Source organism: Ranitomeya variabilis, chromosome 5 (genome assembly GCF_051348905.1).
Source record: "Ranitomeya variabilis isolate aRanVar5 chromosome 5, aRanVar5.hap1, whole genome shotgun sequence".
NCBI lineage: Eukaryota > Metazoa > Chordata > Amphibia > Anura > Dendrobatidae > Ranitomeya > Ranitomeya variabilis.
In genome coordinates, this window is record NC_135236.1 from 496516874 (window position 1) to 496544465 (window position 27592).

Sequence of the window (27592 nt, forward strand, 5' to 3'; positions counted from 1 at the left end):
TATCATTGCTGTGACCAGCTGGCGTATGGATACTCATCCAATCACAACCCCTCCTGTGATAAGCAGTGTACTGTCAATAGACAAAGTACATAGAGCCCCTGGTGGGGGCAGGGTTCGTTTTTTCAGCTCTGCTGCATTGCTAAATCTAAAAACTCTGTGTCAGAACCGCTTCACCCAGTAAACTAAGTGATACATCATTGGCCTCTTTGTCTCGTTGCCTATATCATGCTCAGACTAGGTAGCAAAAACCTGCTCACAGATCCTCTTTAAAAAGAGAAGATACAAAATGTTCAGACAATTTACATTTCATAGTGAAATAGTAATACTTGTCAGGAGTCAGGACATCTGCAAGCTGCACATTCAATCATAGATTGATACATTGATACATACCAAAGTGGTTAGGGATTGTATTCATTATTGTAGTTAGTGTATATGGTCTTAAAGGGGTTACCCACAACTAGGACAACCCCTTCTTAATCTGAATATGCACCTCCGTTAAAATAAAAACACTTATATTCACCTCCGGTGGCGGCGCTGTTTCAGCAGGGTCGGCACGTGCTCTCCTGGGGCTCACGTGAGGTTATTTATTATTATTGATTATGCTTTGATTATAGAGCGCTATCATATTCTGCATCACTTTACAGACCTCATCATTGCTGTCCCCATTGGGGCTCATAATCTAAATTCCCTATCAGTATGGCTTTGGAATGTGGGAGGAAACCGGAGGAAACCCACACAAACATGGGAGAACATACAAACTCCTTGCAGATGTTGTCCTGGTGGGATTTGAACCCAGGAGCCCAACGCGGCAAGGCTGCAGTGCTAACCACTGAGCCACCGCAAGGTTGCTATGTCACGTGAACCCTGTTCCCAATTAGTGCCAACTACACTGGCCCCACCTTTAGATGAATAAGTAATTAAGAGAAAGTCAGAGCTGTGGCTCTCTGACCTCTTCTTGATTACTTATGTTTATGTGACGCAAATCTATAAACAATTGTCCTTTGTAGAGCAGTCAGTAAAAAAGTGGGGTTACGTAGATCAGCTGAGACACTCATTCTTATATCTGTTTCTTCAGCTGTCTTGTTAAAACGGATGGCACCGCCTACTGTCAATGTGCTTTTGGATTTGAAGGAAATGGAACAATGTGCACAGGTAACCTTCCCATAAATTCTTTCCCATCAATGTATTCCTCAAATATCCCATACAATTGTGATTTAAAGTCATCAGTTTGGGTAATATCATTTGTTATGTAACACACTTTAGCTATTGACGCCTGTGCAAAGAGCAACGGGGGTTGTTCAGCAAGTGCAGAATGTCGAAAAAGTACTCCTGGAAATCGGATATGTGTTTGTAAAGCAGACTATACTGGAGATGGGATCATTTGTATAGGTATGTATACTTCCTTAGAATATAATAAGCTGCAAGCCGAAAGTGTTGGTGCCCTTGAAATTGTTCCGGAAAGCATTTCTCCCAGAAAATTATTGTAATTACACATGCTTTGTTATACACTCCGATTTCCTTTGTGTGTATTGAAACAATTAAAAAAAAAGGCAAATTGGACATAACCTTCACACAAAACCCCCAAAGGGGGCCGGACAAAATTGTAGTCAGCTTTCCAAAATTCAAAAATTGTGGGTAAACCACTTTGTTTGAAGCATGTGATGCTCGTTCAAATGCAGCTGTGACAAGTAACAGGTATGGGCAATAGAAAAATCACACCTGAACCAGAGAAAAAGGGGAGAGGTTGATTCAATATTTGCATTGTGTGTGTGTGTGTGTTTCACATGTAGAGCAGAAACAGGAGAGGAGAACTGTCTGAGGACTTGAGAACCAAATTATTGAACAATTTCAATAATCTCAAAGTTACAGTTCATCTCCAGAGATATTGAGGTTCCTGTTTTGTACAGCTGACATGTGCCTGCAATAGCAGCAGGTGGAATTGCAATCCACCCTTCGCTATTAACTAGATAAATGCCGCTGTTAAACGCTGACAGCGGCATTTAACAAGCGATTCTGGCCATCGGGCTGGAAATGCGCGCATCGGTGACCCCCGTCACATGATCGGGGGTCATCGGTGCATTGGCATAACAACCAGGGGTCTTTTGAAGACCTCTATGGTTGTTGATGCCAGATTGCTGTCAGTGCCACCCTGTGGTTGGCGCTCATAGCAATACAACAATTCTACTACATAGGAGCGATCTGAACATCGCTCCTATGTAGCAGAGCCGATCAGGCTATGCCAGCTTCTAGCCTCCCATGGAGGCTATTGAAGCATGGAAAAAGTAAAAAAAAGTTTTACAAAATATTAAAAATAAATATGTATATAAAAGTTTAAATCACCCCCCTTTCGCCACATTCAAAATAAAAAAATAAAATAAGATCAAACCTACACATATTTGGTATCGCCGCGTTCAGAATCACCCGATCTATCAATAAAAAAAAATAATTAACCTGATCGCTAAATGGCTTAGCGATAAAAAAAAATTTCAGAATGCTAGAATTACATTTTTTTGGTCGCTGTGACATTGCATTAAAATGCAATAACGGCCGATCAAAAGAACATATCTGCACCAAAATGGTATCATTAAAATCGCCAGCTCGGCACGCAAAAAATAAGCCCTCACCTAACCTGAGATCCAAAAAAATTGAGACGCTACAGGTTTTTTTTTTTTGGGGGGGGGAGTTTAGCAAATTTGGGATTTTTTTTTCACCACTTAGATAAAAAATAACCTAGACATGTTAGGTGTCTGTGAACTGCTAATGACCTGGAGAATCATAATGGCAGGTCAGTTTTAGCATTTAGTGAACCTAGCAAAAAAGCCAAACAAAAACAAGTCTGGGATTGCACTTATTTTGCTATTTTACCGCACTTGGAATTTTTTTCCCGTTTTCTAGTACACGACATGGTAAAAACAATGGTGTCAAAAGTACAACTCGTCCCGCAAAAAATAAGCCCTCACATGGCCATATTGATGGAAAAATAAAAAAGCTATGGCTCTGGGAAGAAGGGGAGCAAAAAATGAAAATGAAAAACCGAAAAAAGCTCCAGGAGTTAAGGGGTTAATAATGCTTGTACTGCTGCCCTTATTAAACTGTGAATATTTTGAGTTTACCAAACATACTTCAAGAAGCCCTTGGAAGAAGCTACAATAGCGAAAGGGCGCAAGTCGGGTGAGGGGAACCTTCCGTGACATTGGAATTGTGCAACATGATACCCACAGTACGTTCCTGAGCATCTAACTACCAGCAGGTAAACACTTCACATTTAACTGCAACCATATACCTGCTGTCTTTCTTACATACACAGTCCTACAAGCCCTCAGTATTATTCATATTAGGGACTAATCCTGCTATACATTGTCTTTCCATTGTATTGGGTGGTGTGCAATATTGTTATTACAAAACTTGGTGGCAAAAAGCATACATATTATGGTTTCCACCAAGTAACCCCCCCTCCTCATCATCCCTTCAATTGTTATTTAGTTGCTTTTGGATTTGCTCAAGGTTCCAATATAACTCCACTGTATTTGCAATATATATTTTCTGCTACGGAACAAAATCCCCCTCCTGTTTAGAGGCTATATACCCTGTCTTTTTAATCTTTTTTTTTTTTTTTTTAAACAATTAATAAAGATTATTTTTTCAGTTATTTACGTGACCCCTTCACTTTATTTTCTATGGCACCCACCATTATGACACGTGCAAATTTAGTATTGAAGTGACTTCTTGCCTTTAAAAGAACAAAGGACTATGAAATTAAATACTTCAAGAAGCACCCGGAAATGGATGGAAACAAAACGCTGGAGAGTTCTGAAGTGGACAGAAATGAGTCCTGATCTAAATCCCATTGAACACCTGTGGAGAGATCTTATAATTGCTGTTGGGAGAAGGCGCCCTTCAAATATGAGAGACCTGGAGCAGTTGGCAAAAAAAGAGTGGTCCAAAATTCCAGTTGAATGTGTAAGGCTAGTTTCACATTTGCGTTTAAATTCAGATTTTGCTCCTGTATGCAGTGTCATAATGGATCTTCGCATGGAGAGCTTTTATTTCAACCTGGATTTAAGCATCAAGCTGTTTCTTGCCTGTGCGTTTGCTTGGGAGCAAGACAGAAATCGCGAAAGATGGAGAAGGAGACAACGTAGGCGTTTTTGGAGACACCCCATTATCGAACTACTTGAGAGCCGTGGAGCCTATCACACGCTGTATGCCGAGCTTAATGCCAACCCGGAGAAATTCCATGAATATACAAGGATGTCGCAAGACTCGTTCCGGGATTTGCTTGCTCGTGTCCAAGGAGCCATACGGAGACAGGACACCCAGCTCTGTAGAGCGATTCCACCGGAGGAACGTCTGCTGGTTACATTAAGGTACGTTCCAAATCAAAACCAATGACAGTCCAAATTTTGTGTTTTCTGACATGTATGTTTTTGGTATTTTCCTTTCTTTCTTTAGCGTAATCACACCATAAATAGAATAGATTGTAATTTTTGGGGGGTTTGTTTTTCTTACAGATTTCTGGCAACCGGAGAGAGTTTATCATCCCTCCACTTCCAATACCAGCTTGGAATATCCACCCTGTACGGAATAGTTGCGGACACCTGCCAGGCTTTGTGGAATGTACTCCGGGATGAGTTTATACCCCTACCCACCTTGGACATGTGGCTTGAAATTGCCGAAAAATTCTGGAGTGTGTGTGATTTCCCCAACTGTTTAGGAGCAGTGGATGGAAAGCACATCCGCATTATCAACCCTGCCAGAACAGGATCGGAGTATTTCAACTACAAAAAATATTTTTCTGTTGTGCTCATGGCAATAGCCGATGCGAACTGTCGCTTCATCGCCGCGGACATTGGAGCTTTTGGCCGTGGCAACGATTCCCAGACTTTCAAGAACTCGGAGTATATGGCAAAAATTTCAATTTTCCACCGCCACAACCTCTCCCCAACACTCAAGGTTCACCGATGCCAGGGCCGGCTCCAGGTTTTTGAGGGCCCCGGGCGAAAGAGTCTCAGTGGGCCCCCCTCTTTATCACATACCACAATTCATGATGCACAGATACAGCAGAGAAATATAGCACAGCCACGTAGTATATAACAGCCCACGTAGCATATAACACAGCCCACGTAGTATATAGCACAGCCACGTAGTATATTGCACATCCACGTAGTATATAACACAGCCACATAATATATTGCACAGCCACGTAGTATATAGCACAGCCACGTAGTATATTGCATAGCCACGTAGTATATAGCACGGCCACGTAATATATTGCACAGCCCACGTAGCATATAACATAGGCCATGAAGTATATAGCACAGCCCACGCAGTATATAGTACAGCCCACATAGCATATAGCACAGCCACATAGCATATAACACAGCCACATAGTATATAACCCAGGCCACGTAGTATATAACACAGCCACGTAGTATATTTCCCAGCCACGTATATTGCACAGCCACATAGTATATAGAACAGCCCACGTAGTATATAACACAGCCATGTAGTATATAGCACAGCCCATGTAGTATATAGCACAGCCCACGCAGTATATAACACAGCCACATAATATATAGCACAGCCCACGCAGTATATAACACAGCTACGTAGTATATAGCACAGCCCACATAGTATATAGCAAAGCCCACGTAGTATATAGCACAGCCCTCGTAGTACATAACACAGCCACGTAGTATATAGCACAGCCACATAATATATTGCACAGCCACTTGGTATATAACACTGCCACGTAGTATATAGCACAGCCACGTAGTATATAACACTGCCCACGTAGTACATAACACAGCCACGTAATATATTGCACAGCCACGTAGTATATAGCACAGCCACATAATATATTGCACAGCCACTTGGTATATAACACAGCCACGTAGTATATAGCACAGCCACGTAGTATATAACACTGCCCACATAGTACATAACACAGCCACGTAATATATTGCACAGCCACATAGTATATAGCATAGCCACGTAGTACATAACACAGCCACGTAGTATATAGAACAGCCACGTAGTATATTGCACAGCCACGTAGTATATTGCACAGCCACATAGTACATAACACAGCCACGCATTATATAACACAGCCCACGCAGTATATAACACAGCCCACGCAGTATATAACACAGCCCACGCAGTATAAAACACAGCCCACGCAGTATAAAACACAGCCCATGCAGTATAAAACACAGCCCACGCAGTATATAGCGCAGCCCACGCAGATGCAGTATATAGCACAGACAGCCCACGTAGTATATAACACACAGCCACCCACCCACATAGTATATAGCACAGGCCCGGGCTGTGACGTAGTATATAACAGCCCACGTACGTACTATGTAACTCAGCCAGCCATTTACAGACAGTCTAGGCTAGGACTACAACCAGGCTCACAGCAGGCTGCATCCGACCCCCGCCCGCCCCCCGCAATGCATTGGGACCAGGAACTTGGAGGAAGACTCACTCTTCACTCACTGCTTCACTTTGCCGTTGCTTCCATTCCGTTGTGGACACAGCCTGGGACCGGGTGCACCGTCTCGTATCCACGGTGATGGCGGCGCCGGCGGTGACTGGTGAGTATTGCAGCTGCGTGAAACTCAGTTCCAGGCCCGGCCCGAAAGTGACTCACTCTGCGTATCCATGGTGACGGTCCCGACTCCTGGAGGTGAGTATTCCTGCTGCAGCTACGCACCGTAAATGGGCCCCCCAGTCTCGCCAGGGCCCCGACACTTGCCCGGGTACGCCGGGTGCTGACGCCGGCCCTGACCGATGCCATTTGTTATGGTTGGGGATGAGGCCTTTCAGATGTGTGAAAACCTACTGAAGCCCTATTCCAGTCGCGACTTGAACCACACTAGAAAGATCTTTAACTACAGACTGACCAGGGCCCGAAGAACAGTAGAGTGTACCTTTGGCATTCTGGTCTCTAAATGGTGCATTCTTGCATCAACCATAAATCTAAAAGTGGAAACAGTTTGAGTGCAGTGGATCTCGGGTGTCCCACAACGGGACTCGCTCCTGGACCAGCGAGATGAGGAGGTCATTTTCAATAAGATCATCCTCCCGTTGTGAAACCTAAATATTAAATAAAGTCATTAAAGTTTGCTCAATTAACATAAGGAAGAGAAAGAAAAAAGATGCTGAGAAATGGCATGAATAGGAAAGTCAACATACAAAAGGATTCCAGAAGAAAAAAGTTAAGAAATACGAATGGAAAGAAAGGAAGATTCAAGATAACAGTCAGCCTTGCATACGTACACGCTGCCGTCTTTCCACTGGACCTTGACTCCGCTGCTTCTGCCCTGTCTCTGCCACAGTAGAATAAGAGCTCTAAAAAAAAGAAAAATTCAAATTGTCACATGTGTAGATGTGACAGTGAACACTTACCAATCTGACGAGGCAAGTACTCACCTCACTGACATGCTCGACTTCAGACGGCCCAGGAAGAAACTCCTCATGAGAAGAATCCGAAGAAGACATTCTGATGCATGTAGAAAGAAAGAAATGGCAGAAATTAGGACATGTAGAGAAAGAAAATAGAAAATTAAGGCATTGGCTAGGATATACTCACATTGTTCAGAGGCTTGTTTGCTCCAAGGTGCTGTGGTCTGTCTGCTCTGCTTGGCTGTCTGCTGAGAAGTGACCTGCAACTGTCCACACCCTCCCTTTATCACCTTGTATGTGGGGGGGTGGCTTATCAGTGTCTAGACATGTTTTTCTCTTGTGGAACGCATGCGTTCATGAACGCAACCAAACGCATGTGCTTGTAAATGCATGCGTTCATATAGACAGCAATGCGTTTTTTTGTCGCAATCCTTGCGCAGTCGACTGCATGCGTTTCCAGGCGGCAAATTGACGCCTCTAAAAATTACTACATGTTGCATTTCCGCGCCAAGCCGCAAACGACGAAACGACGCATGCGTCGTCAAACGCGGCAAAACGCGAAAAAGCAAAAACGCATGCGTCCCTAATGTTAAATATAGGAATACAAAACGCATGCGGATATATGCGTTACAAACGCTGCGGACACAACCGCAAATGTGAAACCAGCCTAAGAAGCTTGTTGATTTGTATAGGAAACAATTGATTAAGTTGAGGGTGCCAACAATTTTGTCTGGATCATTTGGGGGGTTTTGGGTGAAATGATGTCCAATTTGCATTTTGTCATCTGTTTTTTTTGTGTTGTTCCAATACACAAAAAGTAAATAAACATGTGTTGAACAAAACTTGTGTAATTGCAATAATTTTCTGGTAGAAATTCTTCATTTTCTGGAACAATTTCAAAAAACTTTCACCCATGACTGTATATTACAAAATGGGAAGAAAAACATATTAGCATTAATTTATATATACAATATAAAAATGCCAATAAAACGTTATCATGTTGATAGAAATGTTTATGATGTGTGAGGCTACGTTCACACTAGCGTTGTGCGCCGCTGCGTCGGCGACGCAACGCACAACGCACGCAAAAACGCGTCAAAACGCACGCAAAAACGCTGCGTTTTGCGACGCATGCGTCGGTTTTTGCCGAAAATCGGACGCAAGAAAAATGCAACTTGTTGCGTTTTCTTGGTCCGACGCTTGCGGCAAAATAGACGCATGTGTTGCACAACGCAACAAAAAAAAACGCATGCGCATGTTAAGTATAGGGGCGCATGACGCATGCGTCGCCCCTGCGTCCCCGACGCACATTAGCTTAACGCTAATGTGAACGTAGCCTTAGTGCCTTTGCTGTTTTCTTTACAGAGATTGATCCTTGTACTGTGAATAATGGTGGTTGTGATCAGCTTGCTGAGTGTACCAAAACTGGCCCAAACAAGGTAAAGTGTATAGCTAAGCATTACTTTATGATTTTTTAGCAAGTTATTACCAATGGTAAAATATGTAGAATATGTCCTGTTGTACATACAATAAAGGCTGTTAGGGGAAACCAACAGATAGAGAGCCCAGCCTATACTAGTCAACTTTAAAAACAACCTATCACATTGAGCATACAGCCTATCTGTAGGCATCAGGTTTTAAATGAGAACATTGATATATAGGTTAGTGTGTTAGTGTATAAAAATTCAGTATAATTTGTCTTTTATTCATTTAAGGGAAATCTGTCACCAATAGAGATGAGCGAACCTGAACTGTAAAGTTCGGGGTTCATACCGGGTACCTAGTGTCCGCTGCTGAACTCCAAAAATAGCCTTCTCCCGGAGGTCCTTTGGACTGTTCAGGTTTGGATGCCGAATAAAGTTTGTTGAAAGGCTGCAGCACAGCCAATCAAGAAGTTTTTAGGCTGTGGACACTTTCAGAGCCATCATAGCCATGCCGAGTATCGGTATGTCTGTGATTGTCCAACACATCACGTGACCCGGCCAGTATAAACACCGGATGGTGTCATGGTGCTGCTGGTAGTGTAGCTGCTACAGGGAGAGGATGTGGTTGTTGAGTGCCTTCTATGCACCCAAATACATTACCTTTCTTCTTGTTCATGCAGGTGATTTTCTGTGCAATTTCGTAGGCCTAAGTTCCGCTGGACAAATGGTGGGGCCAGAACATGTTGAGGTGCTTTTAGAATGGATGGCTGAGAGTGCATCCAGTTGCTTTGCATTGTCTTCCACACGGTCCCCTGCTGAAATGGCAGAGTTGGCACCTGCAGACGTTGGGCATCTGTCTTCCACCTCACCCCCTTGCAAATCAGCCAAGCAGTCTGAGCCTCTAGTCGTGCATCATTTACTTCTGCTTTTTGATGACTCCTCTGGCTGGGGTTCTGTGAGCCATCCACCTGGCGCTGTCCCACGAGTGGAAAACATTGACTGCACTGATGCCCAACCACTTGTTCAGTTGGAGGATAAGTATTTCGGAGGGGTAGTTCACACAGTCAGTGGACATCTTTGATAATGACGAAACACAGGTTCCAACTGCAGCGGCTTTCTACATGGTGCAGACCAGCAAGGAGGGCAGGGGTGAGGAGTGGGTGAAAGGTGATGCTGGGGATGATGAGATCCTAGACCCCACATGAAGTGAAGGCCATCCGTATGACATGTGCAGTACGGAGGAAGAGGAGGTGATCACGCTGCCCCAGATGCACAGCAAATGGGGAAGCGGGTTACAAAAGTACAGTAGCCTGCCCTAGCCAGTACTTTGGCTGCTACTGCCCACCACGCCAATGAACTGAGCACAACAAAACCAGCTTAAAAGAGCTCCTTGAAGTGTAATTCCTTCAGGCAATGTGCTGGCGACAAGAGACGGGTGGTTTGCAAGCTATGCCATTAGAACCTATAGCGAGGCATAAATGTTCTTAACCTGAGCACCACCAGCATGACAAGGCATCTGAATTCAAAGCGCGAGCTGCACTGGAGTACATGCCTGAAAAAATAACAGAAAATATCTGGGGCTCCTCCTGCTCCCTTTTCTGCTGCAGTCTCGGCTTCTTCCTCCTGCTCCCAATCAACAGCGCCACCTGGCTCACCGCAAAGAGAGGATGTGACAACACCACCAGCAGTGTCATCCAGCATCGCCACACCGTCCCATGGATGCATTCAGATGTTCATCCCTAATACACAGGAGAGAAAGAGAAAGTACCCCTCTACCCACTTGGCATTTGAAATGTTGCTATTCCGGCTGGTGGAGATGGACAGTTTTAAAAAACTAATGGTGGTGGCTGTCCCACAGTATGTGGTTCCCAGGCACCACTACTTTTCCACACATGCCCTGTACACATATGTTTTGGACAAAATCTGTTGTGTACTTTGCAACTCCATCAGTGGCAAGTTTCACATAACCACTGGTATCCACATAAGCAGTAAGCATGGGCAAAGATGTTATACCTCCCTAACTGCCCACTGGGTAAGTGTAAAGGCGACTGGGCCTGAGGCGGAAGGTGTTCTGATGCATATCCTACCACCACTGAGGATTGATGGATGTTTCTCTGTTTATGTTCTGTCTCCTCCTACTCCGCTTCCTCCACTGCCTCCTCATCCAGTCAGAGTAACACCAGCACCAACTTTAGCACAGCCAGGGGGAAATGACAGCAGGCTGTTCTGAAACTCATCTGTTTGGGGGAAAGATCCCACAGCACGCAAGAGCTGTTGATGGGGATGAAACAGATCGATGAGTGGTTGGTGCCGATGAACTTCAAGCTTTGCCTGGTAGTGTGAAATAATGGTCGAAATCTCATAGCGGCTCTTGGCCTAGCTGTTGTGATGCACATTTCTTGCCTGCCACATGTTCTGAATTTTGGTGGTGCAGAGCCTCCATAAAAATTACCCTGATATATTAGTGCTGCTGCAGAAAGTGTGGGTTGTTTTTGCACGCTTTCAACGTTCTCACCCTGCCTCTGCTCGACTTTCTGCGCTGCAGCGTCTCTTATGCCTTTCGCTCACCGCCTCTTGTGCGACGAACCAACAAGGTGGAACTCCACCTTGCATATGCTGGAGAGACTGTGCTTTACTATCCCCCTTCTTTGCCTCCTTGAAAAAATGCTTCAGGCGATGATGGATAACGTGGTGCCACAGGAGGAAGAGGCCAGGCCAGTCATCCACACATGGCTCAGAGGGAGAGCTTGTGTACCAACAGAGGGCAGGTACACAACTGTCCAGCTAGAGGACAGTTTTGGAGGATGAAGAAGAGGAGGAGGAACAGTGTTCACAGTAGGGTGGCACTCATAGAAGCTCACAGGCATCACTGTTGTGTGTCTGGGGAATACAGAGGACACAGACAATACATCTCTCACCAAGGACAGCTTGTCGTTGCCTCTGGTCAACCTGGCACACATGAGAAAATACATGCTGCCGTGACTGCGCAAACACTTCCGAGTTGCTCGCATTGTTACCAGTGATGCTTACTGGGTGGCCACCCTGCTGGATCCCCTCTACATGGAGTACTTGCCATCCTTACTTCTGTCACTGGAGCGTTATCACAAGAAGTTGTAATACAAGCACACATTGGTAGACCCACTACTGATGGTGTTCCCATCTGACAGCAGGTGGCTCAGCGGAAGCACAAGGTGGAGGAGAAAGTTGCCAACGCAGCTGGGGCACTGGCACCACTTCAGAAGGGAACGTTAGCATGGACAAAATGTGTAAAAATCTTCCACAACACACCACAACATCCAGAACCATTATCTGATACGGTCCGTATTAGCAGGTTATAAAGCAGAAGAAACAGAGCAGAATGATACACCGATTTATAAGGAAAAGATTCAGCTACTACGAGATTTCACCCATTATCACACAACACCAGTCCAGGCTTGAGGTTCAGTGGGGCCAACTACTCATCGTTCTGTTGTGTCCTGTGCGGTGTGGGATCTTTCCCCCAAACAGATGGGTATCAGAACAGCCCATTTTTGTTTTCCCTTGGCTGTGCTGAAGTTGGTGGTTCTGGTGTTATGCTGACTGGATGAGGAGGCATTGGAGGAAGCGGAGTAGGAGGAGGAGCAACATGGACAGAGAAACATGAAAAAAAATCCATCAATCCTCGGTGGTAGTAGGACATACCTCAAAACCCTTTCTGCTTCAGGCCCAGCTGCCACTACATTTATCCAGTGGGCAGTAAGGGAGATATAACATTTCTGCCTGTGCTTACTGGTCCACGTATCAGTAGTTATGTGGACCTTGACACTGATGGTGTAGTGCACACCTGATTTTGTCCGCAATATATTCTTGCAGTGCAGTGATGGCCTGCCTGGAAAAGTACTGGTAGCAAAGAACTACGTACTATGGTTCCCATGATCCCAACGTATTGTTACCTCTCCAGAAAAGGAACAAGAAATAATACAATATTCATTGCCATATTGCACATCTAACGGAGTTAAGACACCTGATATAAGGAGTATAGAACAATAGAAGTAAAATAAATTATGTTCATATAGAACCAATAGCTTCGCATCGAGATTTCAATTTAGTTGTAGAGGCAGTTGCCAAAGGTTTAGAATGACTTCCAACCAGATGCAGGTCTAGGAGTTTAACGTGCAAGGAAGGTACATACATAAAGACTATATATACATATCAAATAATGAAAGAGTACTGTTGTGAATTTGGATTCTGGGCTCCCCCGGTGGCCGCTTGTGGAATTGGACTTGTCATCCTCTTTCCTGTTTCACCTGGTTCCATCAGTAGTGGGTGTCGCTATTTAAGCTCATTTCTCTGGTGGTTTCTTGCCGGTCAACAATGTTATCTGATGCCTCTCAGTGCTTGTTCCTGCTTCTAGACAACTACTGATAAGTTGGACTTTTGTCCATGTTTTGTTTTGCCTATTTGTTCCAGTTCACAGCTGAAGTTTTGTTACTGTGTCTGGAAAGCTCTCGTTGATCAGGGATTGCTACTCTGGCGTTATGAGTTAATGCCAGAGTTTAAGGTAATCTCTGGATGGTGTTTTGTTAGTGTTTTTCTGCTGACCATGAAAGTATACTATCTGTCTTCTGCTATCTAGTAAGTGGACCTCAAATTTGCTAAGACTATTTTCCTGCTGCGTTTGTTGTTTCATCTGAACTCACCGTCATTATATGTGGGGGGCTACTGTCTTCTTTGGAATATTTCTCTAGAGGTGAGCCAGGTCTTATATTTCCCTCTGCTAGCTATTTAGGTCTTAGGCCAGAGCTGGGCATCTAGCGATAAATAGGAAATGCTACCTGGCTATTTCTAGTTGCGCGGCAGGCTTAGTTCATGGTCAGTATAGTTCCATCTTCCGAGAGCTTGTCCCTCTATAGGCTTGCTATGATCTCTGCTTGCAGAGATCATGACAGTTTGACCGGCCACTAAAGTGTTAAAGACCCAGGTTGAGAAAGGAGAGTTATAAGAAGTCTGCTGGAATTTTTTTTTTTTTTTTTTTTCCCTCCACTCTGCCTTGCTGCAGTCTTTTTTCTCTCTCTCCTCCTAATCTCTGTGTGCACCTGACAATAATGGAACTCCAGAGTGTAACTGCGGGTTTGAATAATCTCATCACGAAAGTACAAAATTTACAAGATTTTGTGGTACATGCTCCGGTATCTGAGCCGAGAATTCCTTTGCCGGAGTTCTTCACAGGGAATAGAGCTAGCTTCCAGAATTTCCGAAATAATTGTAAGCTTTATTTGTCCCTGAAGTCTCGTTCAGCTGGAGACCCTGCTCAGCAGGTTAGGATTGTGATTTCCTTGCTCAGGGGTGACCCTCAAGATTGGGCCTTCTCATTGCCAGCAGGGGATCCTGCGTTACGCGATGTGGATGCGTTTTTTCTGGCCTTGGGCTTGCTTTATGAGGAACCTCATTTGGAACTTCAGGCAGAAAAAACTTTGATGGCACTATCTCAGGGGCAAGACGAAGCTGAAGTTTTCTGCCAAAAATTCCGTAAATGGTCTGTGCTTACTCAGTGGAATGAGTGCGCCTTGGCGGCAACTTTCAGAGAAGGTCTCTCTGATGCCGTTAAGGATGTTATGGTGGGGTTCCCTTTGCCTGCAGGTCTGAATGAGTCCATGACAATGGCTATACAGATTGATAGGCGTCTGCGGGAGCGCAAACCGGTGCACCATCTGGCGGTGTCTATGGAAAAGACGCCAGAAAGTATGCAGTGTGATAGAATTCTGTCCAGGAGCGAGCGACAGAATTTTAGACGGAAGAATGGATTGTGTTTCTATTGTGGGGATTCTACTCATGTTATATCAGCATGCTCTAGACGTACAAAGAAGCTTGATAAGTCTGTTTCCATTGGCACCATTCAGTCTAAGTTTATTTTGTCTGTAACCCTGATTTGTTCTTTGTCATCTATTGCCACGGACGCCTATGTTGACTCTGGCGCCGCTCTGAGTCTTATGGATTGGTCCTTTGCCAATCGTTGTGGTTTTGATTTAGAGCCTTTGGAGACTCTTATTCCTCTGAAGGGGATTGACTCCACCCCATTGGCTAATAATAAACCACAATACTGGACACAAGTAACCATGCGTATCAATCCGGATCACCAGGAGATTATTCGTTTCCTGGTGCTGTATAATTTACATGACGATTTGGTACTGGGATTGCCATGGTTGCAGTCTCACAACCCAGTCTTGGACTGGAGAGCAATGTCTGTGTTGAGCTGGGGATGTAAGGGTATTCATGGGGACGTACCTTTGGTTTCTATTTCGTCGTCCATTCCCTCTGAAGTCCCTGAGTTCCTCTCTGATTATCAAGACGTCTTTGACGAACCCAAGCTTGGGTCGTTACCTCCGCACCGTGAGTGCGATTGTGCCATAGATTTGATACCGGGTTGTAAATATCCAAAGGGTCGTTTGTTTAATTTGTCTGTGCCGGAACATGCTGCTATGCGGGAATATATAAAGGAGTCTTTGGAAAAGGGACATATTCGTCCATCTTCTTCTCCCTTGGGAGCTGGGTTTTTCTTTGTCTCAAAAAAAGACGGCTCTTTGAGACCATGTATTGATTATCGGCTTCTGAATAAGATCACTGTTAAGTATCAATACCCATTGCCATTGCTTACTGATTTGTTTGCTCGTATAGAGGGTGCTAAGTGGTTCTCTAAAATTGATCTTCGTGGGGCGTATAATTTGGTGCGGATCAGGCAGGGGGATGAGTGGAAGACCGCATTTAATACGCCCGAGGGCCACTTTGAGTATTTGGTCATGCCTTTTGGTCTTTCTAATGCCCCTTCAGTTTTCCAGTCTTTTATGCATGATATTTTCCGCGATTTTCTGGATAAATTTATGATAATATATCTGGATGATATTCTGATTTTTTCTGATGACTGGGACTCTCATGTCCAGCAGGTCAGGAGAGTTTTTCAGGTTCTGCGGTCTAATTCTTTATGTGTGAAGGGGTCTAAGTGCGTTTTTGGGGTCCAGAAAATTTCCTTTTTGGGGTATATTTTTTCTCCCTCTTCCATTGAGATGGATCCCGTCAAGGTGCAAGCTATTTGTGACTGGACTCAGCCCTCCTCTCTTAAGGGTCTTCAGAGATTTTTGGGCTTTGCCAACTTTTACCGCCGATTTATTGCTGGTTTTTCGGATGTCGTTAAACCACTGACTGATTTGACCAGACAAGGCGCTGATGTTGCTAATTGGTCCCCTCATGCTGTAGAGGCCTTTCAGGAGCTTAAGCGTCGTTTTGCCTCTGCCCCTGTGTTGCGTCAGCCTGATGTGAATCTGCCTTTTCAGGTTGAGGTTGACGCTTCGGAGATCGGAGCTGGGGCAGTGTTGTCGCAGAAAGGTTCCGACTGCTCCGTCATTAGGCCTTGTGCCTTCTTTTCTCGCAAATTTTCGCCCGCAGAGCGGAATTATGATGTTGGGAATCGGGAGCTTTTGGCCATGAAGTGGGCGTTTGAGGAGTGGCGCCATTGGCTCGAGGGGGCTAGGCATCAGGTGGTGGTATTGACTGACCACAAAAATTTGATTTATCTTGAGACTGCCAGACGCCTGAATCCTAGACAGGCGCGCTGGTCTTTATTTTTTTCTCGCTTTAATTTTGTGGTGTCATACCTACCGGGTTCTAAGAATGTTAAGGCAGATGCCCTGTCTAGGAGTTTTGACCCGGACTCTTCTGGTAATTCTGAACCCACAGGTATCCTTAGGGAGGGAGTAATTTTGTCGGCCGTTTCTCCTGATCTGCGGCGGTCCTTGCAAGAGTTTCAGGCGGATAGACCGGATCGTTGTCCGCCTGATAGACTGTTTGTTCCGGATGATTGGACCAGCAGAGTCATCTCTGAGGTACATTCTTCTGCATTGGCAGGTCATCCCGGAATTTTTGGTACCAGGGATTTGGTGGCGGGATCCTTCTGGTGGCCTTCCCTGTCACGAGATGTGCGAGTCTTTGTGCAGTCATGTGACGTTTGTGCTCGGGCCAAGTCTTGTAGTTCTCGGGCTAGCGGACTGCTGTTGCCCTTGCCTATTCCTAAGAGGCCTTGGACACACATCTCGATGGATTTTATTTCAGATCTGCCTGTTTCCCAGAAGATGTCTGTCATCTGGGTGGTCTGTGACCGTTTCTCTAAAATGGTCCATTTGGTTCCTCTGCCCAAGTTGCCTTCTTCTTCTGAGTTGGTTCCTCTGTTTTTTCAGAATGTTGTCCGATTGCACGGTATTCCTGAGAATATTGTTTCTGACAGAGGTACCCAATTTGTGTCTAGATTTTGGCGGGCATTCTGTGCTAGGATGGGCATAGATTTGTCTTTTTCATCTGCTTTTCACCCTCAGACTAATGGCCAGACCGAGCGGACTAATCAGACCCTTGAGACATATCTGAGGTGTTTTGTCTCTGCTGACCAGGATGATTGGGTTGCTTTTTTGCCATTGGCAGAGTTCGCCCTCAATAATCGGGCCAGTTCTTCCACCTTGGTGTCCCCGTTTTTCTGTAATTCGGGGTTTCACCCTCGATTTTCCTCCGGTCAGGTGGAATCCTCGGATTGTCCTGGAGTGGATGCGGTGGTGGAGAGATTGCATCACATCTGGGGGCAGGTTATGGACAATTTGAAGTTGTCCCAGGAGAAGACTCAGCGTTTTGCCAACCGTCATCGTCGTGTTGGTTCTCGGCTTTGTGTTGGAGATTTAGTGTGGTTGTCTTCTCGTTTTGTCCCTATGAGGGTCTCTTCTCCTAAGTTTAAACCTCGGTTCATCGGCCCTTATAGAATATTGGAGATTCTTAATCCTGTTTCTTTCCGTTTGGACCTCCCTGCGTCCTTTTCCATTCATAACGTTTTTCATCGGTCGTTATTGCGCAGGTATGAGGTACCTGTTGTACCTTCAGTTGAGCCTCCTGCTCCGGTGTTGGTTGAGGGTGAGTTGGAGTACGTTGTGGAGAAAATTTTGGACTCTCGTGTTTCCAGACGGAAACTCCAGTATCTGGTCAACTGGAAGGGTTACGGCCAGGAGGATAATTCTTGGGTCAATGCATCTGATGTTCATGCTTCTGATCTTGTTCGTGCCTTCCATAGGGCTCATCCTGGTCGCCCTGGTGGATCTGGTGAGGGTTCGGTGCCCCCTCCTTGAGGGGGGGGTACTGTTGTGAATTTGGATTCTGGGCTCCCCCGGTGGCCGCTTGTGGAATTGGACTTGTCATCCTCTTTCCTGTTTCACCTGGTTCCATCAGTAGTGGGTGTCGCTATTTAAGCTCATTTCTCTGGTGGTTTCTTGCCGGTCAACAATGTTATCTGATGCCTCTCAGTGCTTGTTCCTGCTTCTAGACAACTACTGATAAGTTGGACTTTTGTCCATGTTTTGTTTTGCCTATTTGTTCCAGTTCACAGCTGAAGTTTTGTTACTGTGTCTGGAAAGCTCTCGTTGATCAGGGATTGCTACTCTGGCGTTATGAGTTAATGCCAGAGTTTAAGGTAATCTCTGGATGGTGTTTTGTTAGTGTTTTTCTGCTGACCATGAAAGTATACTATCTGTCTTCTGCTATCTAGTAAGTGGACCTCAAATTTGCTAAGACTATTTTCCTGCTGCGTTTGTTGTTTCATCTGAACTCACCGTCATTATATGTGGGGGGCTACTGTCTTCTTTGGAATATTTCTCTAGAGGTGAGCCAGGTCTTATATTTCCCTCTGCTAGCTATTTAGGTCTTAGGCCAGAGCTGGGCATCTAGCGATAAATAGGAAATGCTACCTGGCTATTTCTAGTTGCGCGGCAGGCTTAGTTCATGGTCAGTATAGTTCCATCTTCCGAGAGCTTGTCCCTCTATAGGCTTGCTATGATCTCTGCTTGCAGAGATCATGACAGAGTACATGATGAAAGGTACTATACCTCAAAAGTAGTTACTGTGGACCCACCACACCCGACGCGCGTTTCGCAATGAAATGCTTCCTCCAGGGGATATGGCAATGAATATTGTATTAATTTTTGTTCCTTTTTTGGAAATATAATACATGCACTAGGATCCATGTGAACATAGTATATTTAGGACTTTTTAAGTACTTGTCTACATTTATATACTACCTGGGTGTACCTACCCCTTTCCTGTTACCTGCGGTGTCTCCTTTTTCAGATACTGTTTTTAATATATTCAATAAACTTTATACCCTTTTAATCATTTATAAGCTGGCCTGTTGTAAAGTTTCTTTGTCTTTGGTGTTCTTCTTCTAAATCACTTGTGAGCGGGAGAAAGAGGCCGAGACTGTGGCAGAAGAAGGAGGCTCAGATCTTTCCTGATTTTTCAGGTGTGTACTCCACTGCAGCTTGTGTTTTCCATTCAGATGCCTGATCATGCACATGGTACTCAGGTTAAGAACATTTATGCCTCAGTTCAGTCTCTGATGGCATAGCATGCAGACCGTCTGAGTCTTGTCAGGGAACCTCTTTGAGCTGGCTTTGGTGTGCTCAATTCATCAGTACTGTGGGCCATAGCAGCCGAGGTACTGGCTAGGGGCCAGCAGCTGTGCTTTTGTACGCTGCTCCCTCTTTTGCACCCTGCTCCCTCTTTTCTTGTGAACTGGGACAGTGTGAACACCTCCTCTTCCTCCGAACCGCCCACATCATTCAGAGTAGTGATGGGCAGTCCGGCTCTTTTTGGTGATCCGGCTCTCATGGCTCCGCTCACCAAAAAGAGCCGGCTCTTTTGGCTCACAAAACGGCTCTTTCTGGATCTTAAATGGATCCCTATTGAATAACTGTTCAGGCGTCCGAAACTCCGCCCACCTACCGCAGAAACTCCGCCCACTTCTTAGAGCCAATTAAATTGAAGAGTGGGCGGGGTTTTGTTCAGGTGGGCGGAGTTACGCCTCCCGAAGTCCGGGATTTTACGCCCAGTGAGAGCCATTCAGGAATTTTAGTGGCTCTCACTGGCGTGCCGGCTCCCATCGTTCACAACAGGGAGCCGGCTCTTTGTGTCGGCTCGTTCGCGAATGACACATCACTAATTCAGATGGCCTTCAGTTCATGTGGGGTCTAGGACCTCATCATCCCCTGCATGATCTTCCACCTAGTCCTCACCCTTGCCCTCCTTGTCAGTCTGCACACAGCAGAAAGCCGCAGCAGTTGGCACCAGTGCTTCATCACCATCATCATCATCATCAAAGATGTGCAGTGGTGGTCCACTCACCGTTTGCACTACCCCTCCCACGTACTCATTCTCAAGCAGAACAAGTGGTTGGGCATTAGTGCACCCAATCACTTCCACTTGTGGGGCAGGACCAGGTGAATGGCCCACGGAACCTCAGCTAGAGGGGTCATCAAAAAGTAGAAGTGACCACTGCAATTCAGCACTTTAAGCAGAGGACCGGGTGGAAGACAAAGTGAAGGAACAGAAGGCACTTTCAGTCATCCAATCTAAAACCATCTCCACTTGTTCTGGCCTCACCATTCACCTGCCTGCACCAGATGAAGGTGTCTCATTTGGGCACATAACAAGCACAGATCGACCACATCTTCTCTCTCCCTGCAACAGCACCACCTCCAGCAGCACCATGGCCACATCCCCTATTTGATGCTCTTCTCAATCTTTGCATGCCATAAAAGTGCAGAGTATTACATGGCCTGCATACAGAGAGGGAGTAGCCAGTAGATTATTACACTGCCTGGATGCATAGTGCCCCACAAAAAATAAAGGGAAAAAAAACGCAAAAACAGTGTTGGCTACCTCCTCCTCCACTTGGATCTCTGCCTACTGTTTTAAGATTATTATTTTTTTATTCTATGTTATTTTAAGTCATTTTCCTATCGACAATTTGCTGGCAGGGCAATTGTCCTGCTCTTATCCCAATATTACAACATTAAAGTTCGGGTCCCCATTGACTTCTATTGGGTCCGAGTTGGGAGCCAAGTTTGGGTCAAGTTCTGATGCCCGAACCAAAGTTTGGACTACAGTTCAACCAAACTCAATGAACCCAAACATCCACGGTTCTGCTCATCCTTAGTAACCTTAGACTACTTACTGAGGATTTCCCCCTCAACATCTGTTGCAACAAAAAGAGGGTGATGAAGAAATGGTATGGGTACCCTTCAGTTGTCCCTACTGGGTCAGATATAGATAATTAGATAATATGGTAGCACACACTAGAAGTCTAATATTGTTTCCTTGTATCACTGACTCCAGAAGACTTCCCTATGGACATTCATATGATAAGAGGGATTTTATCTGTGTAGCTGAAAATAAATGAAATGTACCAATTATGCAAAAAATTCTGTGAGGTCACATAATTAATGCTGACCACATTTGTGTTCCTTGTTTAGTCTGTGTGTAATTGTTTGCAAGGATACAGTGGAGATGGTAAAAAGTGCAGTCCTATTAACCCATGCTTAACTGTGAGTATAATGCTTCATTTATTGATGTGTTTGAGTAATGAATACCGTATGTTCTGTAGTTTATATGGGTATAAATTAAATACAACATTGAATATCTTTGCAAAATCATTACATTGTGCTGATCCTGAGTTACAATCTGTATGATAGCTCACAGCTCTTTGTCACTACTGCTGACTACACAGCTGGAAAGGCTAAGGCCATGTTCACATGCAGCTTAAATGCTACATTTTTTCATCAGCTTTTCTGTGTGCATAAAATCTACTGCATTTAACACTCCAACAAAGCTGACGTCATTTCATGACAATTCATACCCAGTGTGAGTTTAGAGACGCTGTGTGTTTGTGGCACGTTTTTTCTCATTAGGTTTCTATGGAAAGTACGGTATATATTTTAGCGCAGAATCAAAATGTTTTTTGTAGATTAAAAAATGCACTAAAAACACTGCTTTAGATCTGCACCCAAAACATCAAATAAAGGGGAAAACGTATTAAAAAAAATTACTGCAAAACACAATTATCAAAGAAGATGGTTATCGTGTATTTTGGTGTGGATGTGGTCACCTGCAAAAAACAAGAGGATAAAATAGCACCAAAAAAAATGTAGCTTTTAGGCTAAGTTCACACTGGGCGTTTTTGCTACTTTTTTTCTACAGCAAAACTTGAGTGCTTGGCAGGAAAGAAGCTGCAGCAAAAACAACGGTTTTCCTGCGTTTTTGGTGCATTTTATTCCATTCAATTCAATGGGTGAAAAATGCTGAAAAAACGCTGAAAGAAGTGATATGCTCTATGTTCAAAAAAATCCTGATGACAAAAATAACAATGTGTGTATGAGATTTCTGAAATCTCATAGGCTTTACTGGCACTGTAAAAAGCAGCTGAAAATTAGCATAAAAAAAGCATCAAAAAAGCAGCTAAAACGCCCAGTGTGAACTTACCCTTACATTGTGTTTCAACACGGCCTTATAGTTTACTGCTAATTTAGCATTCGCAAAGTGTTTACTCCGGATATTTACATTCTGGTAAATATAATTTTTACATGAATCAATTTCCTTTTGGAGGAAAAAAACTCTTTTGACCTAAGTGACCAAGATATATTTATTAAGATTAAAATGTATTTACAGAGCATTAATTCAGACAGACGTGTACAGTCCCTTCCAGATATCATGGTTATCTTGTTTTGGGGCGAAATGCTGTATAACATGATTTTCAGAAAATCCTGTAAATAGAAAAGTGCCTAAGGAGGTAAATGCTTTAAATCTGGGCCACACGTGCAGTTTCTGAAGCAGTTTTGTATGCAATTAAAGAGAAAGTGTCAAAGATGCGTGCAGTGGGCCACAATAATAATAATATACTGAGATCCAGAACTCAGTCTAAAAATTATCATAAACACAAATTATCTCATGCATTTTGAGCTTTTATCTAATCTTGGTTTTTTCCGCAGTTTTGTTTTAACCAATGGCATGAGTGGATGCAAAAAAAATTAGTGGATTTTTTTCCTATATAGATTTTGCTTTTCTCTATTGTATATTATTATGTTTATGGCTCAAAAATCTCTATCGTAAACTGCGTGTGCCGTTTTCCTGAATTTTGACAACAAAGAGAGACCATGATGTAGTGAATTCGCTGCTTCCCGATCTCAGTTCTTTGCAGCATTTATTTTTATGGAAGTAATATTGACCGTAATATTTCTCTTTATTTTGATTTTATTTTTATAATTTTTATTTTTTGCATAATTTTATTTTTTTATTTTATTTTTATTTATGATGTAGTGAATTCGCTGCTTCACGATCTCAGTTCTTTGCAGCATTTATTTTTATGGAAGTAATATTGACCATTTTATTTTTATTTTTTTATTTTTTGTATAATTTTATTTTATTTATTTTATTTTAGATATATATTTTTGTATAATTTTATTTTATTTATTTTATTTTAGATATATATTTTTGCATAATTTTATTTTTTTACTTTATTTTTATTTATGATGTAGTGAATTCGCTGCTGCCCAATAGCAGTTCTTGGCAGGATTTATTTTTAGGGAAGCAATATTGACCGTAATATTTATCTTCATTTTTATTTTTTTATTTTTTATATAAGTTTATTTATTTATTTTTTTTACTTTATTTTTATTTATGATGTAGTGAATTCGCTGCTTCCAGATCTCAGTTCTTTGCAGCATTTATTTTTCTGAAAGTAATATTGACCGTAATATTTCTCTTTATTTTGAGAGCTCAAAATATTCAGCAGGACTGACGCTCTGTATCATGTTCTAGAAGCATTATGTTTAAATGTGTTCTCAGATGTATTAATGAAGACTGTGTTTTTCAGAAAAATGGTGGCTGTAGTGAAAAGGCCACATGCAATCATACGGGTCCAGCAGAACGAACCTGCACGTGCAAGGCTAGTTATATTGGAGATGGAGTCACTTGTAGAGGCAACATCTATGAGGTACTACTAGGAGAACGAGTCATGTATTCTGTAAATAAGAAGGTGTGCCTGAATGGTGGAGATGGTGAAATCCAGTACGTTCTCCCCTTGATTACTCTGGAATTGGAGACAAAACCTCCAGATGACCAGCTCCATCTTCATCTGTACCATCGAACAATATTCCCTATAAAAAGTATTATAGTAAATGTGTATTCATTTTTCCTTTTTTTTTCTGCATAGGAATTACGAAAAAACCCAAAGACATCAAATTTCTTTTATCTATTGCAGGTAATGTATTGTAATAAAATTATGTTAAGTTTATGTCTAAGGGTCACTTCCGTCTTTCTGTCTGTCTGTCCTGTCTGTCACGGATATTCATTGGTCGCGGCCTCTGTCTGTCATGGAATCCAAGTCGCTGATTGGTTGTGGCAAAACGCCCACGACCATTGCCATGACCAATCAGCGACACGCACAGTCCGGAAGAAAATGGCCGCTCCTTACTCCCCGCACTCAGTGCCCGGCGCCCGCATACTCCCCTCCGGTCACCGCTCACACAGGGTTAATGCCGGCGGTAACGGACCGCGTTATGCCGCGGGTAACGCACTCCGCTACCGCCGCTATTAACCCTGTGTGACCAACTTTTTTACTATTGATGCAGCCTATGCAGCGTCAATAGTAAAAACATCTAATGTTAAAAATAATTAAAAAAATAAAAAATCGTTATATACTCACCATCCGTCGGCCCCTCGGATCCACAACAGGCCTTTCCCGCTCACGACGCTCTGGTAACCGCTCCATGCTGCGATCTCGCGGGATGATGACGTAGCGGTCTCGCGAGACTGCTACGTCATCATCTCGCGAGACCGCAGCATGGAGCGGTTACCGGAGCGTCGCGAGCGGGAAAGGCCTGTTGTGGATCCGAGGGGCCGACGGACGGTGAGTATATAACGATTTTTTATTTTAATTCTTTTTTTTAACAGGGATATGATGCCCACATTGCTATATACTATGTGGGCTGGGCAATATACTACATGGGCTGGGCAATATACTACATGGGCAATATACTACGTGACTGGGCAATATACTACATGGGCTGTGCTATATACTCCGTGACTGGGCAATATACTACATGGACTGTGCTATATACTACGTCGCTGGGCAATATACTACGTGGCTGGGCAATATACTACGTGGACATGCATATTCTAGAATACCCGATGCGTTAGAATCGGGCCACCATCTAGTTTATACATAAAAGCATAAAGTGTTCATGTAATTTAAGAAGGTGACTGCTCATTATGGATCTGATATTTTAAAGGGAATCTGTCAGCAGGTATTTTCTACTCCACCTGATAGCAGCATGGTGCAGGGACAGAGACCCCGATTCCAGCTATGTATCAGTCACTCAACTTTTTGCTGCAGTTTTGATAAAGTCACTGTTTTATCTGCTGCAAATCTACCAGTCCTCTGAATGTTGAGCTCTGTATATCCCTGCCCACACCACTGATTGCCAGCTTTCTGTGTGCACTGTGCATAGGCAGAAAGCTGCCAATCAGTGGTGGGAGTGGGGAAATACAGAGTTCATGAATATGGAGGACTATATGGCAGCAGGTTTACAAATCCTCCAGTAATAATCTCATGTTAAGAAAACAGTCATTTTATCACAACTACAGTAAGCAGTCCAGTAAGTGACACATGACTGGAATCAGGGTCTCTGCCCTTACATCATGCTGCTCTCAGATGGGGTAGCAAAAACCTGCTGGCAGATTCCAATTAAAGGGGTTATTAGATGAAAAGAAAGCTTTATTTTTCAGTAATAGCGCCACACTTGTTTTTACAAGAGTGGCACCATATGATAGATAATCATATAATAATCAGATAATGATAGACCTTTTTTCTTAAATAATGTTTCATACTTTTATATTGCAATATCTGACTATACTAACATAATCTTTTAATTATGAAACTTTAATTGCAATATCAGTCTTATCATATTGCTGATGTGTTTTTTTTAGTCAAATCTCATTAGTGAGCTGTCTGGATCTGGCCCATTTACAGTTTTCGTGCCAAGTAATGATGCTCTGAAAAATGACCCTCGGGTAAGGAAAGTTAATGATGGGTTTTGTTACAGTTTTCTATTATCTTCTATACAGACGATTTACACATTTTGCTCTTCTGTTCAGGCTAAAGACTGGACACTTAAAGGGATGATGGAGCAGGTTCTCTTATATCACATTGTGACCTGCACACAACTCACCAGAGAGGACCTCTCATCGATGACATCCTTCACCTCACTACAGGGTGATGCAGTGAGGATCTCATTCTCCCAGGTAGTACTGGTTACCAGTGTTTTCAGAATGGATGATTATCTGTACTAATATATAGTAATCCTGGGTAATCCATTGGATGCTTCTGTTTCTAGAGGGCAGATTGCCAGAGAGAAAGCATGGAAGCACAAAATACTGTAGACCGGCAGCCATAAGCCTAGCTACAGATAAAAAATAAGCTTGTTTAATGGCAATCACAGTAGTCATATCCTAAAGTTTAGGATAGAATCGTTAATGGACACTAAAAACCATGGGCATACTAATAAGATAAATATCACCCAAATCAGCTGAGCTTGGTGGGAAGGGCCAACAATTCTAGAAACGTAAAAAAGCCTCTGACCTTCTGGGGAGGCATGCTATAAGATTGTGGTGTGTCTGCTGGAGTTTTGGTGTTGAGGTCAGTGATTTGTGAGGCCAGTCTAGTTCTTACACACTGAACCGGCGCAAAACATGCCTTTATGTGTAAGGGGCTCTAATGACTGGTACTTGCCCCTACCCCTTTAAGAACTGACCCGGTTCTCGTTGTAATGTGTGGATGTTTTATATTATTGTAGTTGCTGTTATGTTCCTGTATGCTGCTATGCATATCCATAGTGTCTTGTTATGTATTATAGGGACAGTGCAGTACTGTAGTTTGTCCACTAGATGGGTACCTTAAAATAGTGTACATAGTTTTCTAATAGGAGGAGTCAGCTGTGGGTAAGCATGGAGCATTTCCTGATTTTAGTCAGTGAAGACAGGGAGCTTGTACAGCTCAGAGAGGCCAGGGAGCCCCAGGCGTCCTGTAGGGCTTTAGAGCCCGGGACAGCAAAGCAGCTCTGCAACGTTTATGAAAAGGGCCTAGCTGTCCAGTGTCAGTGGGCCAAAAGGTTACAGCAAAAGGATTGCAGCAGGAATAGGAAGCAGGTATCTCCAAAATGTGGCAGCTAGATGGATATACATGGGCAGAAGCCCTTCTGTCTGGGGCAAAACAGATAAGGGAACACCTAAGAGTAGTCATGCTGAACAGGGAGGACGCTGCAGTACCAGTAGGATCGGGATGAACCAGGAACAAAGTGAAAGACATAGAAGAGAGCACAGGGAAAGTACAGGATGTGAACGATGCTGTCCTCTGTGTAGATGCTGTAACTGATGTAGATGTGCTGCGATTGGAACCAAGTAAAGTTCTTCATTTAAAGTTTGAAATGGACTCTGTCTCTTTGTGGTTATCAACACCAGCAGCCAAACTTCAGCAGCCCTGATGGGACCCCGACGGTGTAGAGGGTGCAGCAGAAGGTATGCAGGAACAGGGACATTGTTTATATGTGACGGGAGGCCAGGGCACGTATAGCCAGATATACTCAGCCACGACTACGGCCCTGGCACTACCTCTCACATATGCACCTTGCCTTCTGCATTAGGGCCACAGTGATGCTGCAGCATAGTAGGGCCTTCCCCAAGATTGTTCCAACAAATTTGAAGTTGGAAGCGTACAATTGTCCTAAATGTATGCTGAAGAATTAAGATTTCCCTTCAGTGGAATTATGAGCTTCTCCAAACCCCTGGAAAACATCCCCAGAGTATTATTTTTTTACCACCATTTTTACAGTTGGCGCATTGCAGTTTGGAAAATAACATTTTCCTGGTAT

The 27592-nt window shown here is 43.7% G+C and overlaps 1 protein-coding gene across 1 annotated transcript in view; it reads left to right on the forward strand.

Moving 5' to 3' along the window:
• The window catches only part of STAB2 (stabilin 2), a 290752-nt gene that overhangs the window by 189040 nt on the left and 74120 nt on the right, over positions 1-27592 (forward strand). The window contains exons 41-48 of the mRNA XM_077265634.1: positions 1076-1152; positions 1264-1389; positions 8773-8846; positions 21143-21214; positions 23539-23658; positions 23878-23925; positions 25653-25736; positions 25821-25967. Coding sequence (XP_077121749.1) covers positions 1076-1152; positions 1264-1389; positions 8773-8846; positions 21143-21214; positions 23539-23658; positions 23878-23925; positions 25653-25736; positions 25821-25967 — 748 coding nt within the window. The remainder of the gene's footprint in view (positions 1-1075; positions 1153-1263; positions 1390-8772; positions 8847-21142; positions 21215-23538; positions 23659-23877; positions 23926-25652; positions 25737-25820; positions 25968-27592) is intronic.